A 16947-nucleotide genomic window follows, 5' to 3' on the forward strand; every position below is an offset into this window, starting at 1 on the left:
CCATGAACAGGGATTATCAGGGTCAGTGGACTTGGAAGCTGAAGTTACCTTTAGGGTACCCTGTAGGGCACCCTCACTGTCAGGTCTACTGATGATGTGGGAACCAAGGGCTACCCAGTTGAACTACGTGCTGTTTGGTACATGAAACATCTGTGGGAGGGAAGAAGTTCAGAAACCTATTCACTAAAAAAGGAAATATTCACTGTGTGATGACTTTTTAATCTATTGTATGTTAATTTCACTCAGCTCTCTTCGTTTCATTTTTTATGCTGCATATTTAACTTTTAAGAGTCTTACTTTAGTTTTGTATTACTCAGGGTTTGTAATTGTTCAGTATGCTTTGTACTCACTGTATTGTGTACTTTTTACTATTCTTCCTATACACAACCCATATCCACCTCTCTCTCATCCGTACCTCACTCTTGTTCTTCCTCATGCCCTGCTTTTTACGTGTGTCTCTCTGTGTGTGCATGCATGTGTACATGTACCCACACATGTGCATATATGAGTGAAGGTGCATATGTCCCATGGCACAGGAGAGGAGTAAGAAAACAGTCTCATTTGTGAGTCCTCAACCATCCACCTTGTTTGCCTGGGAGCTCCAGGGCTCTGCTGTCTCCACCTCCCAACCTACCATCTCCACATCCCAAAGTTTATGGGGGTTCTGTGGATTCAAATTGGGGTTCTCCTGCTTGTGCAGCAATACCTTACTCACAGCTCTGTCTCCCCAGTTCCTTTACTTCTTAACTATAACCTCCCATATCTTTAATTTTTAAATTATCTGGACCCTAACTATATCTCAGCTTCCCCATTCCTGCTACCTTTTCATTCTTAGTGCTTCCTCAGTTGACATAATTCTAATCCCTATCCTAATCTGGGCTAGTTTTCTTCTACTATAACCATAGCCCCCTCCCCCCTTTTTTTGAGACTGAGTCTCATTATGTAGCACTGGGTGACCTGGAGCTCATTCTGTAGACCAGGCTGACCTCACACAGAGATCCTCCTGCCTCTGTTTCCTGAGTGCTGGATTAAAGTATGTGCCGCTGTGCCTGACAAGTGATAAGTACCTTACCACACTCCTTACTGCCATGCTCTTTTCCCAATAGTTATTGAAGTTAGAAGTGATGAGTTGTTTTCAAAACTCAGCAATATTATATTTTCATAGTGGGTCGATCTAGTAATTGTGATTCTACATTCTGAGGCAATGCAGGGTATTATACTTAGTTCCCAGAGCATGTTGACTGGGAATTTAGCTAGTGAACTACTATAAATAAACTAGTTTCACCTGAGCATTGCAAATACTTCAATTAAAAAAAATATTTAGCTGATTAAAAAACCGAGACAAGGAAATAATTCCTGATGCACAAGCCCCAGGGCAGAGATATAATAAGAAAAACTGTATGCCCCCTCTGATACTGGATTCTAGTGCAAAAGAATTAGATGAAATTCCAAAGAATCCAGAAGAATAATTGTAAGAATGTAGAATAAAATCAAAGAGGACACAAACTTTTGAATGAACTGAGAGAATAATGAAGTAAGGTCAGAGCAAGATATGAAAGAATCGAACAAAACTAGAAATACTGAAAAATTAAACTGAAATTTTAGAAAATTTTAGACATGAAATACTCAGTTGAAAAACTCACCAATTTGGAATGGATTGAGTGAAAAATAGAGTATCAGGAATATATGGTAAGATAGATTGATTAGAACATTCAGACATTGATAACAATAAAGTAATAAAGTATAAAATACAGCATATGTATTAGACACCATCATAAGACTGAAGTTATGAGCCATGGGCATAGAAGGAGAGACCTTTAGGCTAAAGGTATAAATAACATATTCAGAAAAAATCCTAGCAGAAAACCCTCTAAAGCCAGGAAAGAAGATTTAGATGATTCAGGGAATTTACCGCTTTAAACAGAGAAGACCAGGTTAAAATGCTGGGAAGTGAAGGGCACTTCTAGGTCACATGTAAAGTCCATCAGAATTGTTAGGTACAAAAGGAATTGTGGTTTCGGACCATGATTTTAAATCATTATAACTAGGCTCAAACACATGTGTATTAATCAAAACAGGAAGATTACAATCAACACAAGAAGTAAGCTTGTTTAACGTTATAAAAGCACATATATTACTCTCAATGCAATTCCCATGGAATTCCAATAGAAGTTTTTCATGGAAATAGAAATACAATCCTAAAATGCATATAGAAGTGCAAAAGTCCCTGGCAATACTGAGCAATACTGAGCAAAAGAGTAGCATTGGAGGGAGGCGCTACTGTGTCCTGCTTCCAGATTAGACACCAGCACAGGGCCTGGAGATCAGTGCAATAGAATACAAGATTCAGATACAAACCCTGCTCTTCCTGTGGACTGAGGTTCTGTTCCCAGTGCACATAGAGCCTCTCCCAGCCACCTGTAACTCCCACTTCCAGGGGATCCAGTGCCCTCTTCTTGTCTCCACAGGCACTGCACTCATGTATAATAAATATATGGACACACATATATAAATAAAATTAAAAACAAGTTTTTTAAAAGAAAAAAAAACCAATAGTACATGCTTTGAAAGATGTGGACAAGCATATTAAGTCTGTGTCAGGAAGACAAATGTCACCCTTTCTCTTACTTGTGGATCCCAGACTTTATATAGCTACAAAAAATATGGCATACATATGACATGAAGTACAGATGTGGTCTCCTGTAGGAGAACAGAGAGGATAAGGTAGAGGTGAGAATGGGAAGAGCAGGGGATGGTGGAGGATATGCTCAGAGTTCATTATATGCCTGTATTTAAATGTCCATGTGAAACTTCATATTACTTACAGTGGATATACATCAAATAGGAAAATATTATTAGTGAAATGCAGGCTTTTAAACTAAAAGTGTAATGTATCATCTCCTCTAGGGTATAATTTGCACCATCCTTTAGCATTTTTATAGCCATGTATAAGAAAGTCTTTTTAAGATCAGAGGGGTTTTAGTTGTTGTTTTGTTTAAGGAGTAGCCGAGAACTGGGCATGGTGGTTTGTGCCTGACTTGAGGCGGGAGGATTGTTTTGAGTTCAAAGCCAACTTGAACTATATAATGAGTTTCAGGCCAGCCAAGGCCTGTTGTGTAGTTAAAACCTTGTTTCAAACACATAAGCAAAGCAGTCTGGTACCCTCAAAATATTTTGTTGAAGAGGGAGGAGCCCCACTAGGGACATGCTTCTGTGTTATTGGACATTGGGCTGCAGGACCCACGTAGCCCTGGCTCTTCTCACCTTGTCAAGGATTCATTGTCTGATAGGCCAGCACAACTTGGAGCCATGCTCATCTGATACATTGTCTATACCTCACTGTACCCCTATGCTTCCTGTATTGCTATCAAATAACTTGAGAACTCAGAGTTTTACATTGGTTATATAATGTCTGAAATCACACTTAATTAGAAAGCACATTGATTAGGTTTTACTTGAAATTAAAATGTAACTATTACACAGTATGCTCCTCAGTTTATCATAACCAAGGAACTTATTGTCACTCCCCAGTAAGGCAGCTCTCACTGAGATGGGGATTTGAGAGGTGTGGTGGAGAGCCTCTTCCTGTCAGGGCTCACAGACTCAGAAAAAGTGGCTACTGCCCTGTGCCACTGAGATCCTGCCACCTGCAGGTTGTCTCTCCCCACTGTAAGAGTTGTCCTCGCTTGTTAACACAGAAAGAAGTAGCTATATATAGTACAGTCTTCATGGCAATTGCACGAGCTTAGACTTTTTCTAGTACTTGACAGTGTCCTAGACATTGCCTTTGGTTGTAAAGATTTCCATACGATACTTATCAATGGAGAGGAATCCTAGAAAAAAGGAGACTGAAGCTGAAATAGAGATGACAAGAACCCAGGGCAGAAGAGCTGCTCAGGGAAGGTGTGGATAGGGAGTGATTGCTTAAAACAGAAGGGAAAAGAGTCAGCCAGGCTGGAGCTCAACTGTGCTAGAAAGATAGTTGTCACACACACACTTGGGGAATCTTTGCCTCTCAGGTAGCAGGTGGCAGGCAGCAGCAACTATCATGGCATCCAATCCAATCAGGATGTCTGGAAACCATGAACCTGCATTGGCTAAATCAACTTTACATCCTACTGAGAAAGATTTGAGGTTCGCTGAGAAGGCTTGAACACACTGCCAACTGGAACTGCCTTAGATGTCAGGAACTGGCCTAGGTCAGCAAATCACAGGATCTTCTGCTTGGATCTTGACATGATTTCATACTTTTGGTATAATTTTAATTTGTGCATGTAGTGCATATATAAAAGGCAGCATCGAAGCACAATCCCACAAATGTTATTTTGCCCCCAAGGGACCCTGTGAACCCTCCAGGTGACACATATTTCTGGCATGAAAGATTCCCAGCACTTGGTTTAGTGAGAAGGAATTGAAAACGTGGGACATGGATGCCTCCTCAGGGGTTCTCTAATCCTATAGTGGCAGAAGGCCAACACTTCATTCTAGACTACTATTGTAGTTGTATACCATGAGCATCAGATAGCCCTTGTTAATAAACATTCTAAGGTAGAGGTTAGACTGCACATAGTTAATCTCTTTAGTTACTCTAGTATGTTGGTTGGTGAGCATATCTCTGAATTTGAGCCTTGACTTGTTTTGGCTTCTCTCAATATTTTCTAGTTTTTAATGTTTAAACAGGGTTCATATATGGTTCTAGAAACATCTATTCATAAGTGTGTGTGTGTGTGTGTGTGTGTGTGTGTGTGTGCGCGCTGTGTGCATGAATGGAGGCCAGAGATTGACATCTAGAATTTTCTTCTTTGCTCTCTGCCTTATATTGTTTTGAGATAGGGTCTCTCACTGAACTTGGATCTCAAATTTGGTTAGACTGGCTAATAACTGAGCTTCTGGGATCTTCTGTCTTTACCCTTATCCCAAATACTGGGCTTACAAGTGTACACCATGCTTAGCTTTTTACAAGAGTGCTGGGGATTCAAACTTAGCCACTGTCATCTCTCCATCCTTATAAAGCTTAGTAGATAAATTAGAAGAAATGAACCAGGTATAAAGATATGGGATAGGAGAGTTAAGAAAACCCAAGGCAGAGCTGGCCCTGAAGATGGTTATAAGAGCATCCCCAGAGACAGAAGGCACAGGGCCTAGGGCTGAGTAAGACAGGCTGCTGGGAGCACCCTAGTCTGTCGAGGCTGGTGAAATTTTAAAGGCAGCCTCAGAACCTTCTTTTGTGTTAAGGCATGTTGGAAGTTACTCAGTGGTAGACTGATATGTATTTACCTAGAGAATATGTGTGTTTTAGGGAGAGGGGTGATACGGACTTTAAAATGGCTGGTTTTATTTACTACCTTCAGACTCATCTGGCTTTGGAGTATCAGGTCTAGTGTAAGTCCTGTGTTCTCAGTGGCAGCACTCTCAGCCTGTGGTTTAATCTTGAAGTTGTATGGCTCTTGAACTAAGGCTGGCAAGACAAGGAGCCTGTACAGGAGTTCTCTCACCCTGAGAAGTAGGTGGGGCTGTACCTGAGGGTAGGTGGGGCTGTACTGTTAGAAGGCGTCTGTCCTAGCAGAGGTGGAACCTGTGGACTCACTATGTGAGTCATCCATGACAAAGACGCTTTCAAACAATCACTCTGATGCAGTGCGTGACCCTCCTGCCTTTCCTCTGCTATTATTTGTCCTTGCAGCAGACTTGTGGCTTGACTTGATAATAATTAATTTACTGTGTGTGCGCACTTACATGTGTATGAGTGTACAAGTGTGTGCATGTACATGTGGAGGCCAGAGGAAAACCTTGGGTGTTGCACCTCAGGAGCTGTCCACCTTATCTTTTTGAGACAGGGTCTCCCACTAGCCTGGCACTTGTCAAGTAGACAGGCTGGCTGGTTAGTTAACCTCAGGATCCATCTAGCTCCATCTCTCCAGTGGTGGGATTAGAAGTGGGCACCATAATACCAAACTTCTTCCCACCAACCATGTAGGCTCTAGGATGCAACTCAGGTCCTCATATTTGTTTATAGATGGATTTGGCTTTCCAGATCTTTAACCTGATGTTTAAGTGATTAAACTCTGCTTGGTGCTATGCTCAATGGAGTGGTCCCAGAGCACAGTGAGGACTCTGCAGTCAAAAAGCCTCTTTTGCCACTACCCTAAAACTCTGTAAGAATTATTTTTGGTAGCAAAAAATTAACTATTTAAAGGAAGTTACAATAGTGAAGGGTCCTTTTGAGTGATACACAGATACAGACACAGACCTTTGTGCAAACCCATCACTGATGATTTTGAACCTTTATATGATCACAACTTTAGTTCCTGTGTCTATAAAGACTTTGCTCAGAAATTGTTGCTTTCTGTATTCTTTGTTCTAAATGTGCATTATTTTGTGGAGACTCCAGCTGTGGAGACTTTAGGAAGGCAAGTCTTAAGAAAGCATTTCTGCCTCAGCTTTCCTTGATACTGTGCCCTGTGCCTCTCACTATACTGGAGACATACTGCTGTCCACATGACAGGCACCAACAGCCTAGGAAAGAAGAGAACCCAGTGTTTGTGGAGACAGCATTGAGACATTTGTAATGCAAATACTTTTTGTATTCAGTAGTTCTTTATTATGCGTTCTCCCCCATGAATTCTATATTGTATCTATTTACTTCTAATGGCTAGACTAGTTAATTGTTCTTGGAGGCTGTTTCTTGGCACGGCCTTCCAGCAAGAGCCACAATGTATGTATCAGAGCAGCCACAGAGCAACCTCTTCTTTAATTGTAGCTCACTGTTTAGGTTGGATACAACTGGATATTTATTTATAGAAGGGAGCAATGGCTTTCACAGAGTAATTTCACTAAACTGCAAGTTTTCTGAGACATAGTCTCTGTCTGCATATCTCAGTGACTAAAACACCAAGTGAGGCATGTCTGCTTTATGAAGTCAGGTCTGCTAAGAGGGTGGTTAGCAGCAAATCACTACCCTTTAGTTTGGAGTGGGAGGACAGTAACCTTTAGCAACTTCCTGGGAAGGAAACACAAATTAAAAGGTACTCTGATAAACAGGATTCCTAAAATACCATGCTCCAGTGTATACCACCCTGTCTGTGGAAGCCTGAGATGCTCTTCCATTGTCATACAGCACAGCTGCCTTTGAATAGAGAGGCAAGCATGGACTGTCCACATGGCTTTAGTGAAATGCTATGAATACTTAAAAGGAGAGAATTTCCATGGCTAGTCACAGAACAGGAATTTAGAAAGAGCCACAGAATAAGTGGGCCTAAGGCTAGAGGTGGGTTATGAGATGGGACACCCATATGGCCTTGAATGGTAAGTAGCAGTTTGGGTTTTGCATATGAACGATACATTCTGCAGAACTACATCCTGTAAACAATCATAATGAGTGTAGAACTACTATTCCTGGGACTTGTGAGAAGATACTGCTATCATGCTCCTCAGGGCCTGTGATAATAGACTTCTGTAGGTGTTTCTGTTGCCATGATTGGGGATTTGGTTGGCTGGTGTTGATTTTCTTTGCTTTGCTTTGTTTACTTTTTAGACAAGGTCTTGCTATAAAGCCCTGGCTGTCCTGGAACTCATCCTCCTGCCTCTGCCTCCTGAGTGCTAGGATTATAGGCTTGCACTACCATGCCCAGCTGATTTGTAGTTTTAAGCCACCAAATTGTATCGATTTGTTGCCCAGCCAGAGGAATCTCACAGGTGGTAAGTGTCCATGTGGAGGAGAGACTTTCTTCACTGGGACCTGTCCCCACTCACTTCTGAAGTCTCTGTACTGACATCACTGTGATGAGACACCATGATAGAGGCAACTTATAAAAGATCTTATTAGGACTCTTGTTCCAGAGAATGAGTTCATGCTGTTATGGCAGGAGTGTGGGAGCAGGCAGAACAGCATGGAACAGTTGTTAAGAACTTATGTCTTGACCTACAAGCATGAGGAAGGAAGAGAAGGCTAACTGGGAATGTCCTGGGCTTTTGAAATCTCAAAGCTAGAGAAACAACTCTTTTAAGGCCACAACTCATAATCGTTCCCAACTGTTCATCTATAAGGGGCCACGCATCCAGGCCAGGCCTGTCACAGCAATAGCCCAACTCTCTGGTACGAGTTCCTGTATTACTTTCTTTTTTGTTGCTATAATAAAATACCATGACCAAGGAAGCTTCTGAAGCACGTGTTTATTTGGCTTTATAGATCCAGAGAGTAAAAGGTTCATGTGGCTAAGCATAGGCATGGCCACTGAAAGCTCACAGAAGTAGAGAAAGCAAATCAAAAATGGACCAAGTTTTTTAGATCAAAAAGCCTGCTTCCAGTGACATGCTTCCTCCAACAATACACCTCCTGAGCTTCTCCAAGTAGCTCTAACAGCTAGGGACCAGATGGATATTCAAATGCCAAGGGTATAGAAGATGCCTCATTCAAACCACCAAAACTTTTTGACTTGAGAATCTACTGGGAAAGTGTTAGGAGCTGTAGGCCTCTTTTTGTTGTGGTCATACTAGTCTTCTGGATCCCTGTAAGAGAAATGGTAGATTTTACTGAACTTGATGCCAACAAAAAGTTAGTCTCTTTAAAAATATTTTGATAAATGATGTGTATATAGATTGGTCTTCAATTTTCAAACACGTGTTCACATCTTTCTGGGTTTTCTTGTTTTTATTGGAGGAATAGACATTTGTTGAAGTCATTTATGTATAATAACTGTAAGTAGGTTTTAATTTTTTCTTTAAATTTTCTGATCTAACAAGAACATACATATCAAACACTTGTCTTTGGCATTTGGAAGTTGGTTGGCTTGGGTGTCACCTGCTGAGAATATCTCTTAATATTTTATGAGATTGATGAAGATGAAATCAGAAAGATCCATTAATAGAGGACCATTCTTGTTTCCTAACTAAAACATGGCTTTGAGCTTTACTTTCATGCTTTCCCTATCTTGTCTTGCTGTTCTTGGTGTCTGCTGCCACATATGCACAGCACTTGGTGAGTTCTCTGTGATGCACCTGAGATAGACTATGTTGGAAATGGACAGGTCTCATAGTGTCTGTCTCAACAGTCTGTTGTTTCCACCATGGCTGAGGCTTTGTCTGCTGTCAGGCTCTATCCATCTACCTCCCAGCTTTGCCACATGCCCTCACTCTGTATATGCATAGATATAGTCTTTCCCCCATTAAACCCTTTTGACATACATTACTTGAAGTTGAGAGGATAGTAACAGACATTTTCTTTTAACTTCAGCTTCCTATATGAAACCTACCTCTTCCTAGGACACTGGTCCTGGTTGGGTACAGATCAGACCTCATCTTCCTCCACATGGGTTACCTTCCTTTCATAATATGGAAAAATAAATTTGGTTCCATGAGGATTCTGTCTTTCTAAGACAACAGGGGGAACTGACTAGGTAATTCCTCTGTTTTCTGCCCTTTGGATGTGTGTGTGTGGGTTCTTCCATACCTCAGTGCCACCTAGCAACTGAGTTTGACCCACAGCACAGACAAGGTGGTTAATAGGGTGTGAATACACATGGATGTTCTGCCAAGTTTTCATGGCAGTGGGGAGAGGGGGTTAGATGATGACTTATTTCTCTCTTATGTACTGTGCCTTCATGATGTATTTTCGGCTTTTCCTGAGGCAGCTAAACAGAGCTGGATCATGAAAGTTTTCAGACTCAAAATGGTTTGGAAATTAGAGAGCAGAGAATACCAGAGTTTGCTGGAGTTTGGACATTTTAAAGATAGGTCTCATACTGCCTCCCTGTGTGATTGACAGTAAAGCTTTGGTGCCAGAGACCTTGTGTGCTTAACTCAGGATAGGAAGAACACACAATGAATGGATGGGGCCTCTGGTGGCTGCTATAGATTGAAGATGCTGGAAAAAGAGAAGGATGATGTATGTCAATAGGCCTGTGAGACATGAGGTGGAGAGGTGAAGGGATATGCATGTCCTGAGACTCTCTCACTGCATTTCAGGAAAAGTCCTGAGAAGTGGCAGAGGCTATTCTGGGATTGTTGTTGCCATATATCCAAGTAGACCAAACTTTAGATTCTTGAGAACGCTTTCTAGTAATGTGTTTAAAGAATATTCCCTCCTTAGTTTATTTCATGTTGCCGTGAAAAAGACCATAACCCAAAACAACTTGGGGGTGGAAAAGGTTTACCTCCTCTTACAGTTTATTGTCCCTTATAAGGGAAGCCTGGACTTCTCACACAGGCAGAAACCTGGAGGCAGGAACTCAAGCAGAATTGTGGAGGAACATTTTTACTGGCTTGCTCTCTCAAGAATTGCTCAGCCTGCTTTCTTATATAGCCTAGGACTGCTTGCCCAGGGATGGCTCTTCTTACAGTGGTCTGAGCCCTTCTGTATCACTTATTAATCAAGACAATGCCCTTATAGACTTGCTTACCAGCCAGTCTGATAGAGGCCTTTTCTCCATTGTCATTCCTTCTTCTCAGATAACTCCAGCTTGTGTCAAAATGACAAAAATTGTACTAACCAGTGCAATTGATCCCTTCTTAATTTGACATAAAAACACATCAGTACTAAACCATAACCTTTTCTTTCTTTTTTATCCTCAAGATACCATGTTACTATTGAACTAATAAAGCATAGTGCATAATTTTAAAAGTCCCCTTGTGTTTAAAAATGCAAACACATTAGAAGTTCAGTCCCTTTAAAATATCCAAAGTCTATTTAACATACCCATTGAAACAAAACCCAAGTACAAATGTTTAAGTAGCCCAATGTCTGAAATCTAGAACTCACCATCTTTTTGGCTCCGAAGGGCTTTGTGCTGCTCCACTTCTCTGGCTCTGCCACCATCAACATTTACAGCTTGTTTTACAGGCTCATGCTAGCTACATTCCATGCCTGCTGCTGTCCTTGTTAGTCATCCCATAGTTCTGGCATTTCCAATACGCTGTGGTCTCTACAGGCTGCATCTACACTAAAGGCCTTGTGGCCTCTCTCTGGACCTTGACCATGCCACATGGTGCCATAGATTTCCTCCATGCCTCCTTTAATCCTGGGGTTTCCTCTGTAACTGAGACTGTACTTTCATCAGTGGCCTCTCCTGAATTTACACAATGCCCAGCCTCGGCTGTTGTCTAGGGTTGACCCCTTCAACTCTGTAGCTTTCACGCCATCAAAACCTGTACCATCTAGGAGATTCTTATATAAAGTTCAGCTACTGGTTTGAGCTTCAGCCTTGTCCATCTCTGGACTCCAACTCTAGTGCTTATCATGAGGGAATGCTTCCCCAAAGCTTTCACTTTAATGATGCTGGTCTCTTTTAATTGTTGATGATTGTTTTTTTAGCTCCAGCATTAATTGTCCCAGTAAAGCAAAAGTTTTACTTCAGTAGTTCTGGTCTCTTGTGGATTACAGCTTATTCTTCAGTCATGGCTGACCAGAAAACACAGATTCTCAACTCAAAGTATACAATGAACCATCTTCTGAACTGATCTCAGCATTCTTCTAGCTCATTAACTTAGGAGTACTTAATGGCTTTTCTACCCCAAAGTTCCAAACATTTTCACAATCCTCTCCTAAACATGGTCAGATCTGTTAAAGTAATACCCTGTGATCCTGGTACCAATTTCTGTCTTAGTTTGCTTCCTATTGCTCTGAGAGTCTATAACCATGCAACTTGGGGGAGAAAAGTGTTTTCCTCATCTTTCAGTTTACATACAGTTTCACAAAGGGAAGCCAAGGCAAGAATTCAAGAGAGGGAGGAACCTGGAGATAGGAACTCAAGCAGGCCCGTGGAAGAACATTGCTTACTGGCTTGCTCCCCATGGCTTGCTCAGCCTACTTTATTATAACCTGGGGCTACCTTGCCCACTGGTGACACTGCCCACAGTGGTCTGGACCCTTATCTCTCACTCATTAATCAAGAAAATTCCTCCACAGACTTGTCTACAGGTCAGTCTGGTAAAAGCCTTTTCTCAGTTGAGGTTCTCTTCCCACATGACGAGTTTTTCCTCCACCACAGGATCGGTAGACAGTATAGACTGTACAGATGAACTGATGGCTCAGGTGTGCTGACTGAGTAATACCAGCCACTTCACTGTATACATATGTCATATTAACATGTAGCTTCTGGATCAAATTTCTTGAGATTAAGTTGGATTAGAGATGTTTAATTTTGTGTTATATTACTTCTTTTTAGGCTAGTATGCTTGGACATTGAAAATGCAGGACAGAGAGCAGTTTTTGGGCAGTGTATGGCAGTGTTGTGTTTGATTCTGATGTCCCATTGGTAGAGAGTGCTGAGATAAGAGTATCCTCCTAGGGTACACTTAGAAAGTGAGAATTGTGGGCCAGTGTGGAGCTCTCTGGAATCATAGGGCAAGTCTAGGTAAGGTTAAACTGTGACAGGAACTTACTCAAGGGACATGATTCTGTTTCCTGCAGCTTCTTGAGTTCCATGGAGCAGATCGTCACTCAGGCTCCTTGTTCTAAGGAAGCATGGGTGTGCTTAGGAATGCTTAAGGAAGCATAGTTGTGTGCCACACAATGATGTTTAAGGCAGCAGTGGACGGAATAGTTACGGCAGTGGTTCCATAAGATCACAGTGCAGCTGGAAAGTTCCTCCAGTAATATTGTGGCTTTCTGAACGCATGGTACAGCTCCATTGCTCATGTGTTTGTTTTGATGCTGGTACAGATCCTCTGTGTTGCTAGTTCCACAGAAGGACAGTTCATAAACCAGGTACAACTATAGACAGTTCTGTTACTGGTCTGCTTACTATAGTTACCAGTAGTTTAGAGTGCATTCTCCTGCTATAAGCCAGGCAGGGTAGCATGAACTGTAATCCCAGCATTTGGGAGGCTGAAGCAAGAGGACCATGAGTTTGAGGGCCAAGCTATATGGGAAGACACTAAAAGAGATACTGTGAATAAAGGCAGTGCTGTAAAACAGTACATTGTGTTACACCAGCAGCAGCCTCACCCATCTCATCAGCTCCAGCTCACAAGGCCATGTGGAAGAGTAACTGGCCTGTGCCATCTAGGTCTTGGGTAGTGTCCTCTGGGATTCGTACAAACCTCAAAGTTTCCACACCTAGCCTGTGTTGTCATTGTTGATAAAGCAAAGGTGTGTGGAGGTGCCAGGGCCCTGAAGGCTAGAGAGTGTTGCTAAACCCAGGGGTCACAGAGGTTTTACATCCTTCTCAGCTCTTCTTCCATCCACTTCTCACTGTGATAAATCCTGTCTACATCTTTCCCCTCCTTCTGGCTTGTTCACCACTGCCATAGGCCCTGTTGTGTCCTATTAGCTCTTTTAAGTTTAAATTTATTGAGTATGTCCCTTAATTCACAATTCCAAGATTAGACTTCTTGGCAAGCATCTTTTGTGCCATCTTCTGTTTAGCCACACCACAGGCTTGTTGATACAGGGCAGTAAGGTTTTGAGGCCTAGCACGTGGGTTCTATGTATGAAGTCGTCAGGTAGAGAACCACTTGCCAGCCTTGAGGAGGGTTATCTCAGGAACCCTCCTCACCACCCACCCTCACCAGGTGAAGACAAGACACCTTGCATGCTTTCTTTCACACTGGTAGAGTGCTTTATTGGACTTAGTTTCCTGACTTGTAGATGAAGTAATTAAGTTTATATGCTTAAAAGGGGAAAAGGCTGCAGAATCTTCAGAGCTCGAAAGTGATATTCTGTGGTCTCATAGTAGCTCTTAGGTATATTTTTTTCCACAAGTAAGAAAATTCAAGAATTGCTTTGCCTGGACTTGTAGGAATCTAATAATTATTCCAGCCAGGCATAGTGGTGTACACCTTTAATCCCAGCCCTCATGAGGCAGAGGCAAAGGCAGAGGCAGGCTGATCTCTGTGAGTTCAGGGCAGCCTGGTGTACATAGTGAGTTTCAGACGAGCTGAACAAAACACAACAAAAACCTAATACATATTCCTCTCAAAGCACTGGAAAATAACACACGTTATCTGATTTTCTACCCTTTGCCATTCACAAGGAGACAGTGTGTCTGGGTTTCTTGGCTTCTTCATCAACACTGACTGAAGGTGTGTCATTACAGGCTGGGAGTAGTCCTCCATCCACGACAGCTCCAGTGTCTGCCTTCTCTCGAACTTCTGTCACACCATCCAACCAGGACATCTGCAGGTAATACTCTGCTTCACATGCTCCTGTGGCCTGCGGTGGCCCAGAATTCTCAGTTTTCCATTTGCTTGATCGTTCCACCTTCGGTCTAAACAGCCTGGTTTGATGTGCTGTTTGCTTGCCAAGTCACAATACAGTCTCATTTTCCCACTTTGATGTCTGCTCTCTTTAAACTTGTTTTTCCTTTCTGTGCTTTATTCCACTGTTCTGCATGCAGTTCCAGTGCAGTGTTTTCTGAGTGTTGTCACTACAGTCCCGTGCAGTCTGCTGTTGTCTTGAAAGCTCCTCCATGCCAGAGTTCTCTGACACAAGGGCTCACTGTGACAGTTATCTGTAAAGACACATTACAGGCATCAAAGAAAAATCCCTTTGGTTCAGACTGGGACCAAGTCTTGACACCTGCTAAAAATACTAAGGCCAGAAGAGCACTCAGATTCTCAAAGTCACTAAGTGATGTGGGTGAGAAGACCCAGGATACTTTGGAAAGCTTTGACTATATGGAAAGAACTTGTTCTGAAGGGAAATTGGTGCTTCCTCAAGGTTCATCTCTCAAAAAGAACAGGCTCCATCATAAAGAAAAAAGATCAGAGCCCTGCCCTCCCCTCAGCCATTCCAAACACTCTCCTACCATATCCCTTTCCACCAACCCTTCAGCTGTCTCAAAGAGGGAAGCTGGCAAGGGAAGCGTGCGCATCCCACTTTTGGAGGAGAAAGCTGATGGCGAAGCCAGGTTGAGAAGCCAACGACTACTCCGGTACCTGTTCTCACTCTCTCGTGGCTCAAGTGCCAGCAGCCTGCATAGGTTCCATGAGCTGGAGAGCCATGCCAGCCGTCTGCATGCTGCCCAGTCCTCCAGCTGGCTGGCAGGGAGTGTGGACTGTTGTTCTGATGAAATGGGAGATGACGACGTCTTTGAGGATACATCATCTGCCAAATTGAAGAACAGGGTCCTGCGTGCACCCCTCTGCTCAGTAGAGAAGGACAGCGACCTGGATTGTCCTTCTCCGCTCTCTGAACAATGCATTCCCATCTCTCCTGTGTCCACTTCAGGGGATGCCTGCAGGTTGGTTTGCCAGGAACCACCATCTGGCTGTTCCTGCTAATACCTTCATAGCCTTACTTTGATTTAATATGTGAAGTTTCTGGAAGATGAAGTACAAAGACATCTGTTGCCAGCTATAGAGCAAAGTATGTTTTCCATACAGTGACACCACTGGAAGCTAATTTCATAACATTCAGAAACTACACATATTAAAGGACATGCTGACTCCCTTCAGCAGAATAAGCAGGCTAAATATGTGGGGAAAAATAGTACCTCCATCTTTCTAGCTTGCCCCTGTGAGTGTGGGAGGGGCTGGTCTCCAGTGGCCCACCCACACCCTTCCTTCACTCCTTACCTCCCTCTTACCTTAGGGGTGTCATCCAAGTCCAAACTCTTCTTTCCAACTTTCTCTCCCTGTATGGCATCCGTACTGTCCCCAGTGCTATGCCTCCTTCAGTGTCCCTTCTCAGTGTCAGCTGTTACATTTCTTACTGTTGGGTCAGAGAACCTGTTCCTGAAACAAGTAACCCAACACTCTAGCCAGGCTGGGTCAGGCCCTCTTCAGAACAGCTGTTCTACCTGTTGCCCAGATGTTGGAAAACATCTCTGTTCTCAAAGGCCTAAGTCCATGGAGGTTAGTGGTTGAATCCAAGATGGTTCCTTGGGAATAATGACTGCCTTAATAATTCTCACTCAGTGCTCTGAGAATCCCCAAAAGAGATGAAGTTGCAGAACCATGTTGAGTTTTAAGTGCAGACAAAGTCCTTGGTCTCTGTTCAATCTCCAAGAGAGGGTGGGAGGGTGTGATTTCACTAGTGAGCAAGCCTTTAAGCCATTGTAGTGTTTTGGAGGTGAGAGCTTGTTTTGGTTTACATAGATAATTTCCCTCTAATGTCTTATGTTCTGGAAGGTGTCACTATTATTGCCTAAATTTTATCTTTGAAAGTTTGAAGTCTTCCCTAAAAATGCCGATCTTGTCATTTTTTGTATCGTTCTTCCCTTTCCGTTGCCAACTGCCATCCTGACGTTGCTGCTGTGGTAAGCTGACATTCAGCTAATCGTGATTATTCTCATTTGTGCTTGTGTGTCTCTGTGCTGACAGTCACTTTTACGGTTTTCATTTCTGAACTTTGGTTTGTGGAGGAATTGGCCCTTCTGGTACAGCGTCATCCTCCCTCTTAGAGGCCCTTCCTTCACTGATTAATTTTCCTTCCACCACAGGATCTGCCACTGTGAAGGAGATGATGAGAGCCCTCTGATCACCCCCTGTCACTGTACAGGGAGCCTCCATTTTGTGCATCAGTCTTGCCTGCAGCAGTGGATCAAGAGTTCTGACACACGCTGCTGTGAACTCTGCAAATACGAGTTCATCATGGAGACCAAGCTGAAACCTTTGAGGAAAGTACGTGAGAAAGGGGTGGGTGCTCGGTGGACTATACCTGGCCAGCTGTGTCCCCTGCTTTAGAAATCAAGGGCTGGAGTTCATGCTGTATGTAGATCCTTATTTCTGATAGTACCGTCTCAGGTCTGACCTTTATTCGTGATGCTTCTCTTTCCTTTACACTGAGACTATTTTTTTTTCCTCCTTCTCCTTCTCTTCCTCCTCCTCCTTCTTCTTCCAACTATCCTGTGGCATCTTGCTCAGCATTTAACTTCTTATGTGTCAACTGTTTTGTGTCTCTTGTTAGGGCACTTAGTGATGAGTGTCTCTCTTCAACACTCAGCCTAGGTCAGCACAGTTTGTTTGTATATGTCGGTACTAAGTATTTACTAGCTGAAAGGATTCCTG

The 16947-nt window shown here is 42.8% G+C and overlaps 2 protein-coding genes across 8 annotated transcripts in view; one reads left to right on the top strand and one right to left on the bottom strand.

Annotated features, from left to right (window-relative positions):
* Marchf8 (membrane associated ring-CH-type finger 8) overlaps positions 1–16947 on the top strand; it is an 84070-nt gene that overhangs the window by 61813 nt on the left and 5310 nt on the right. For 5 of the 6 annotated variants that reach the window (XM_034511572.2, XM_076940347.1, XM_034511574.2 and 2 more), the window contains 3 exons: positions 14034–14119; positions 14334–15179; positions 16380–16560. In XM_034511572.2, the coding sequence (XP_034367463.1) occupies positions 14034–14119; positions 14334–15179; positions 16380–16560 (1113 nt within the window). The remainder of the gene's footprint in view (positions 1–14033; positions 14120–14333; positions 15180–16379; positions 16561–16947) is intronic. The other variant, XM_034511577.2, reaches the window with a different exon arrangement.
* Alox5 (arachidonate 5-lipoxygenase) overlaps positions 15126–16947 on the bottom strand; it is a 55125-nt gene continuing 53303 nt past the window's right edge. Inside the window, exons 14-15 of one of the 2 annotated variants that reach the window (XR_013112578.1) lie at positions 15525–15672; positions 15126–15258 (exon numbers count right to left, since the gene is read on the bottom strand). Coding sequence is in view for 1 of the 2 variants with exons in the window: in XM_076940346.1 (XP_076796461.1) it covers positions 15658–15672 (15 nt within the window). In the remaining variant the exon portion in view is untranslated. Of the gene's footprint in view, positions 15673–16947 lie in introns of both variants that reach the window. The other variant, XM_076940346.1, reaches the window with a different exon arrangement.

This window comes from Arvicanthis niloticus, chromosome 9 (genome assembly GCF_011762505.2).
Source record: "Arvicanthis niloticus isolate mArvNil1 chromosome 9, mArvNil1.pat.X, whole genome shotgun sequence".
Taxonomy (NCBI): Eukaryota; Metazoa; Chordata; class Mammalia; order Rodentia; family Muridae; genus Arvicanthis; species Arvicanthis niloticus.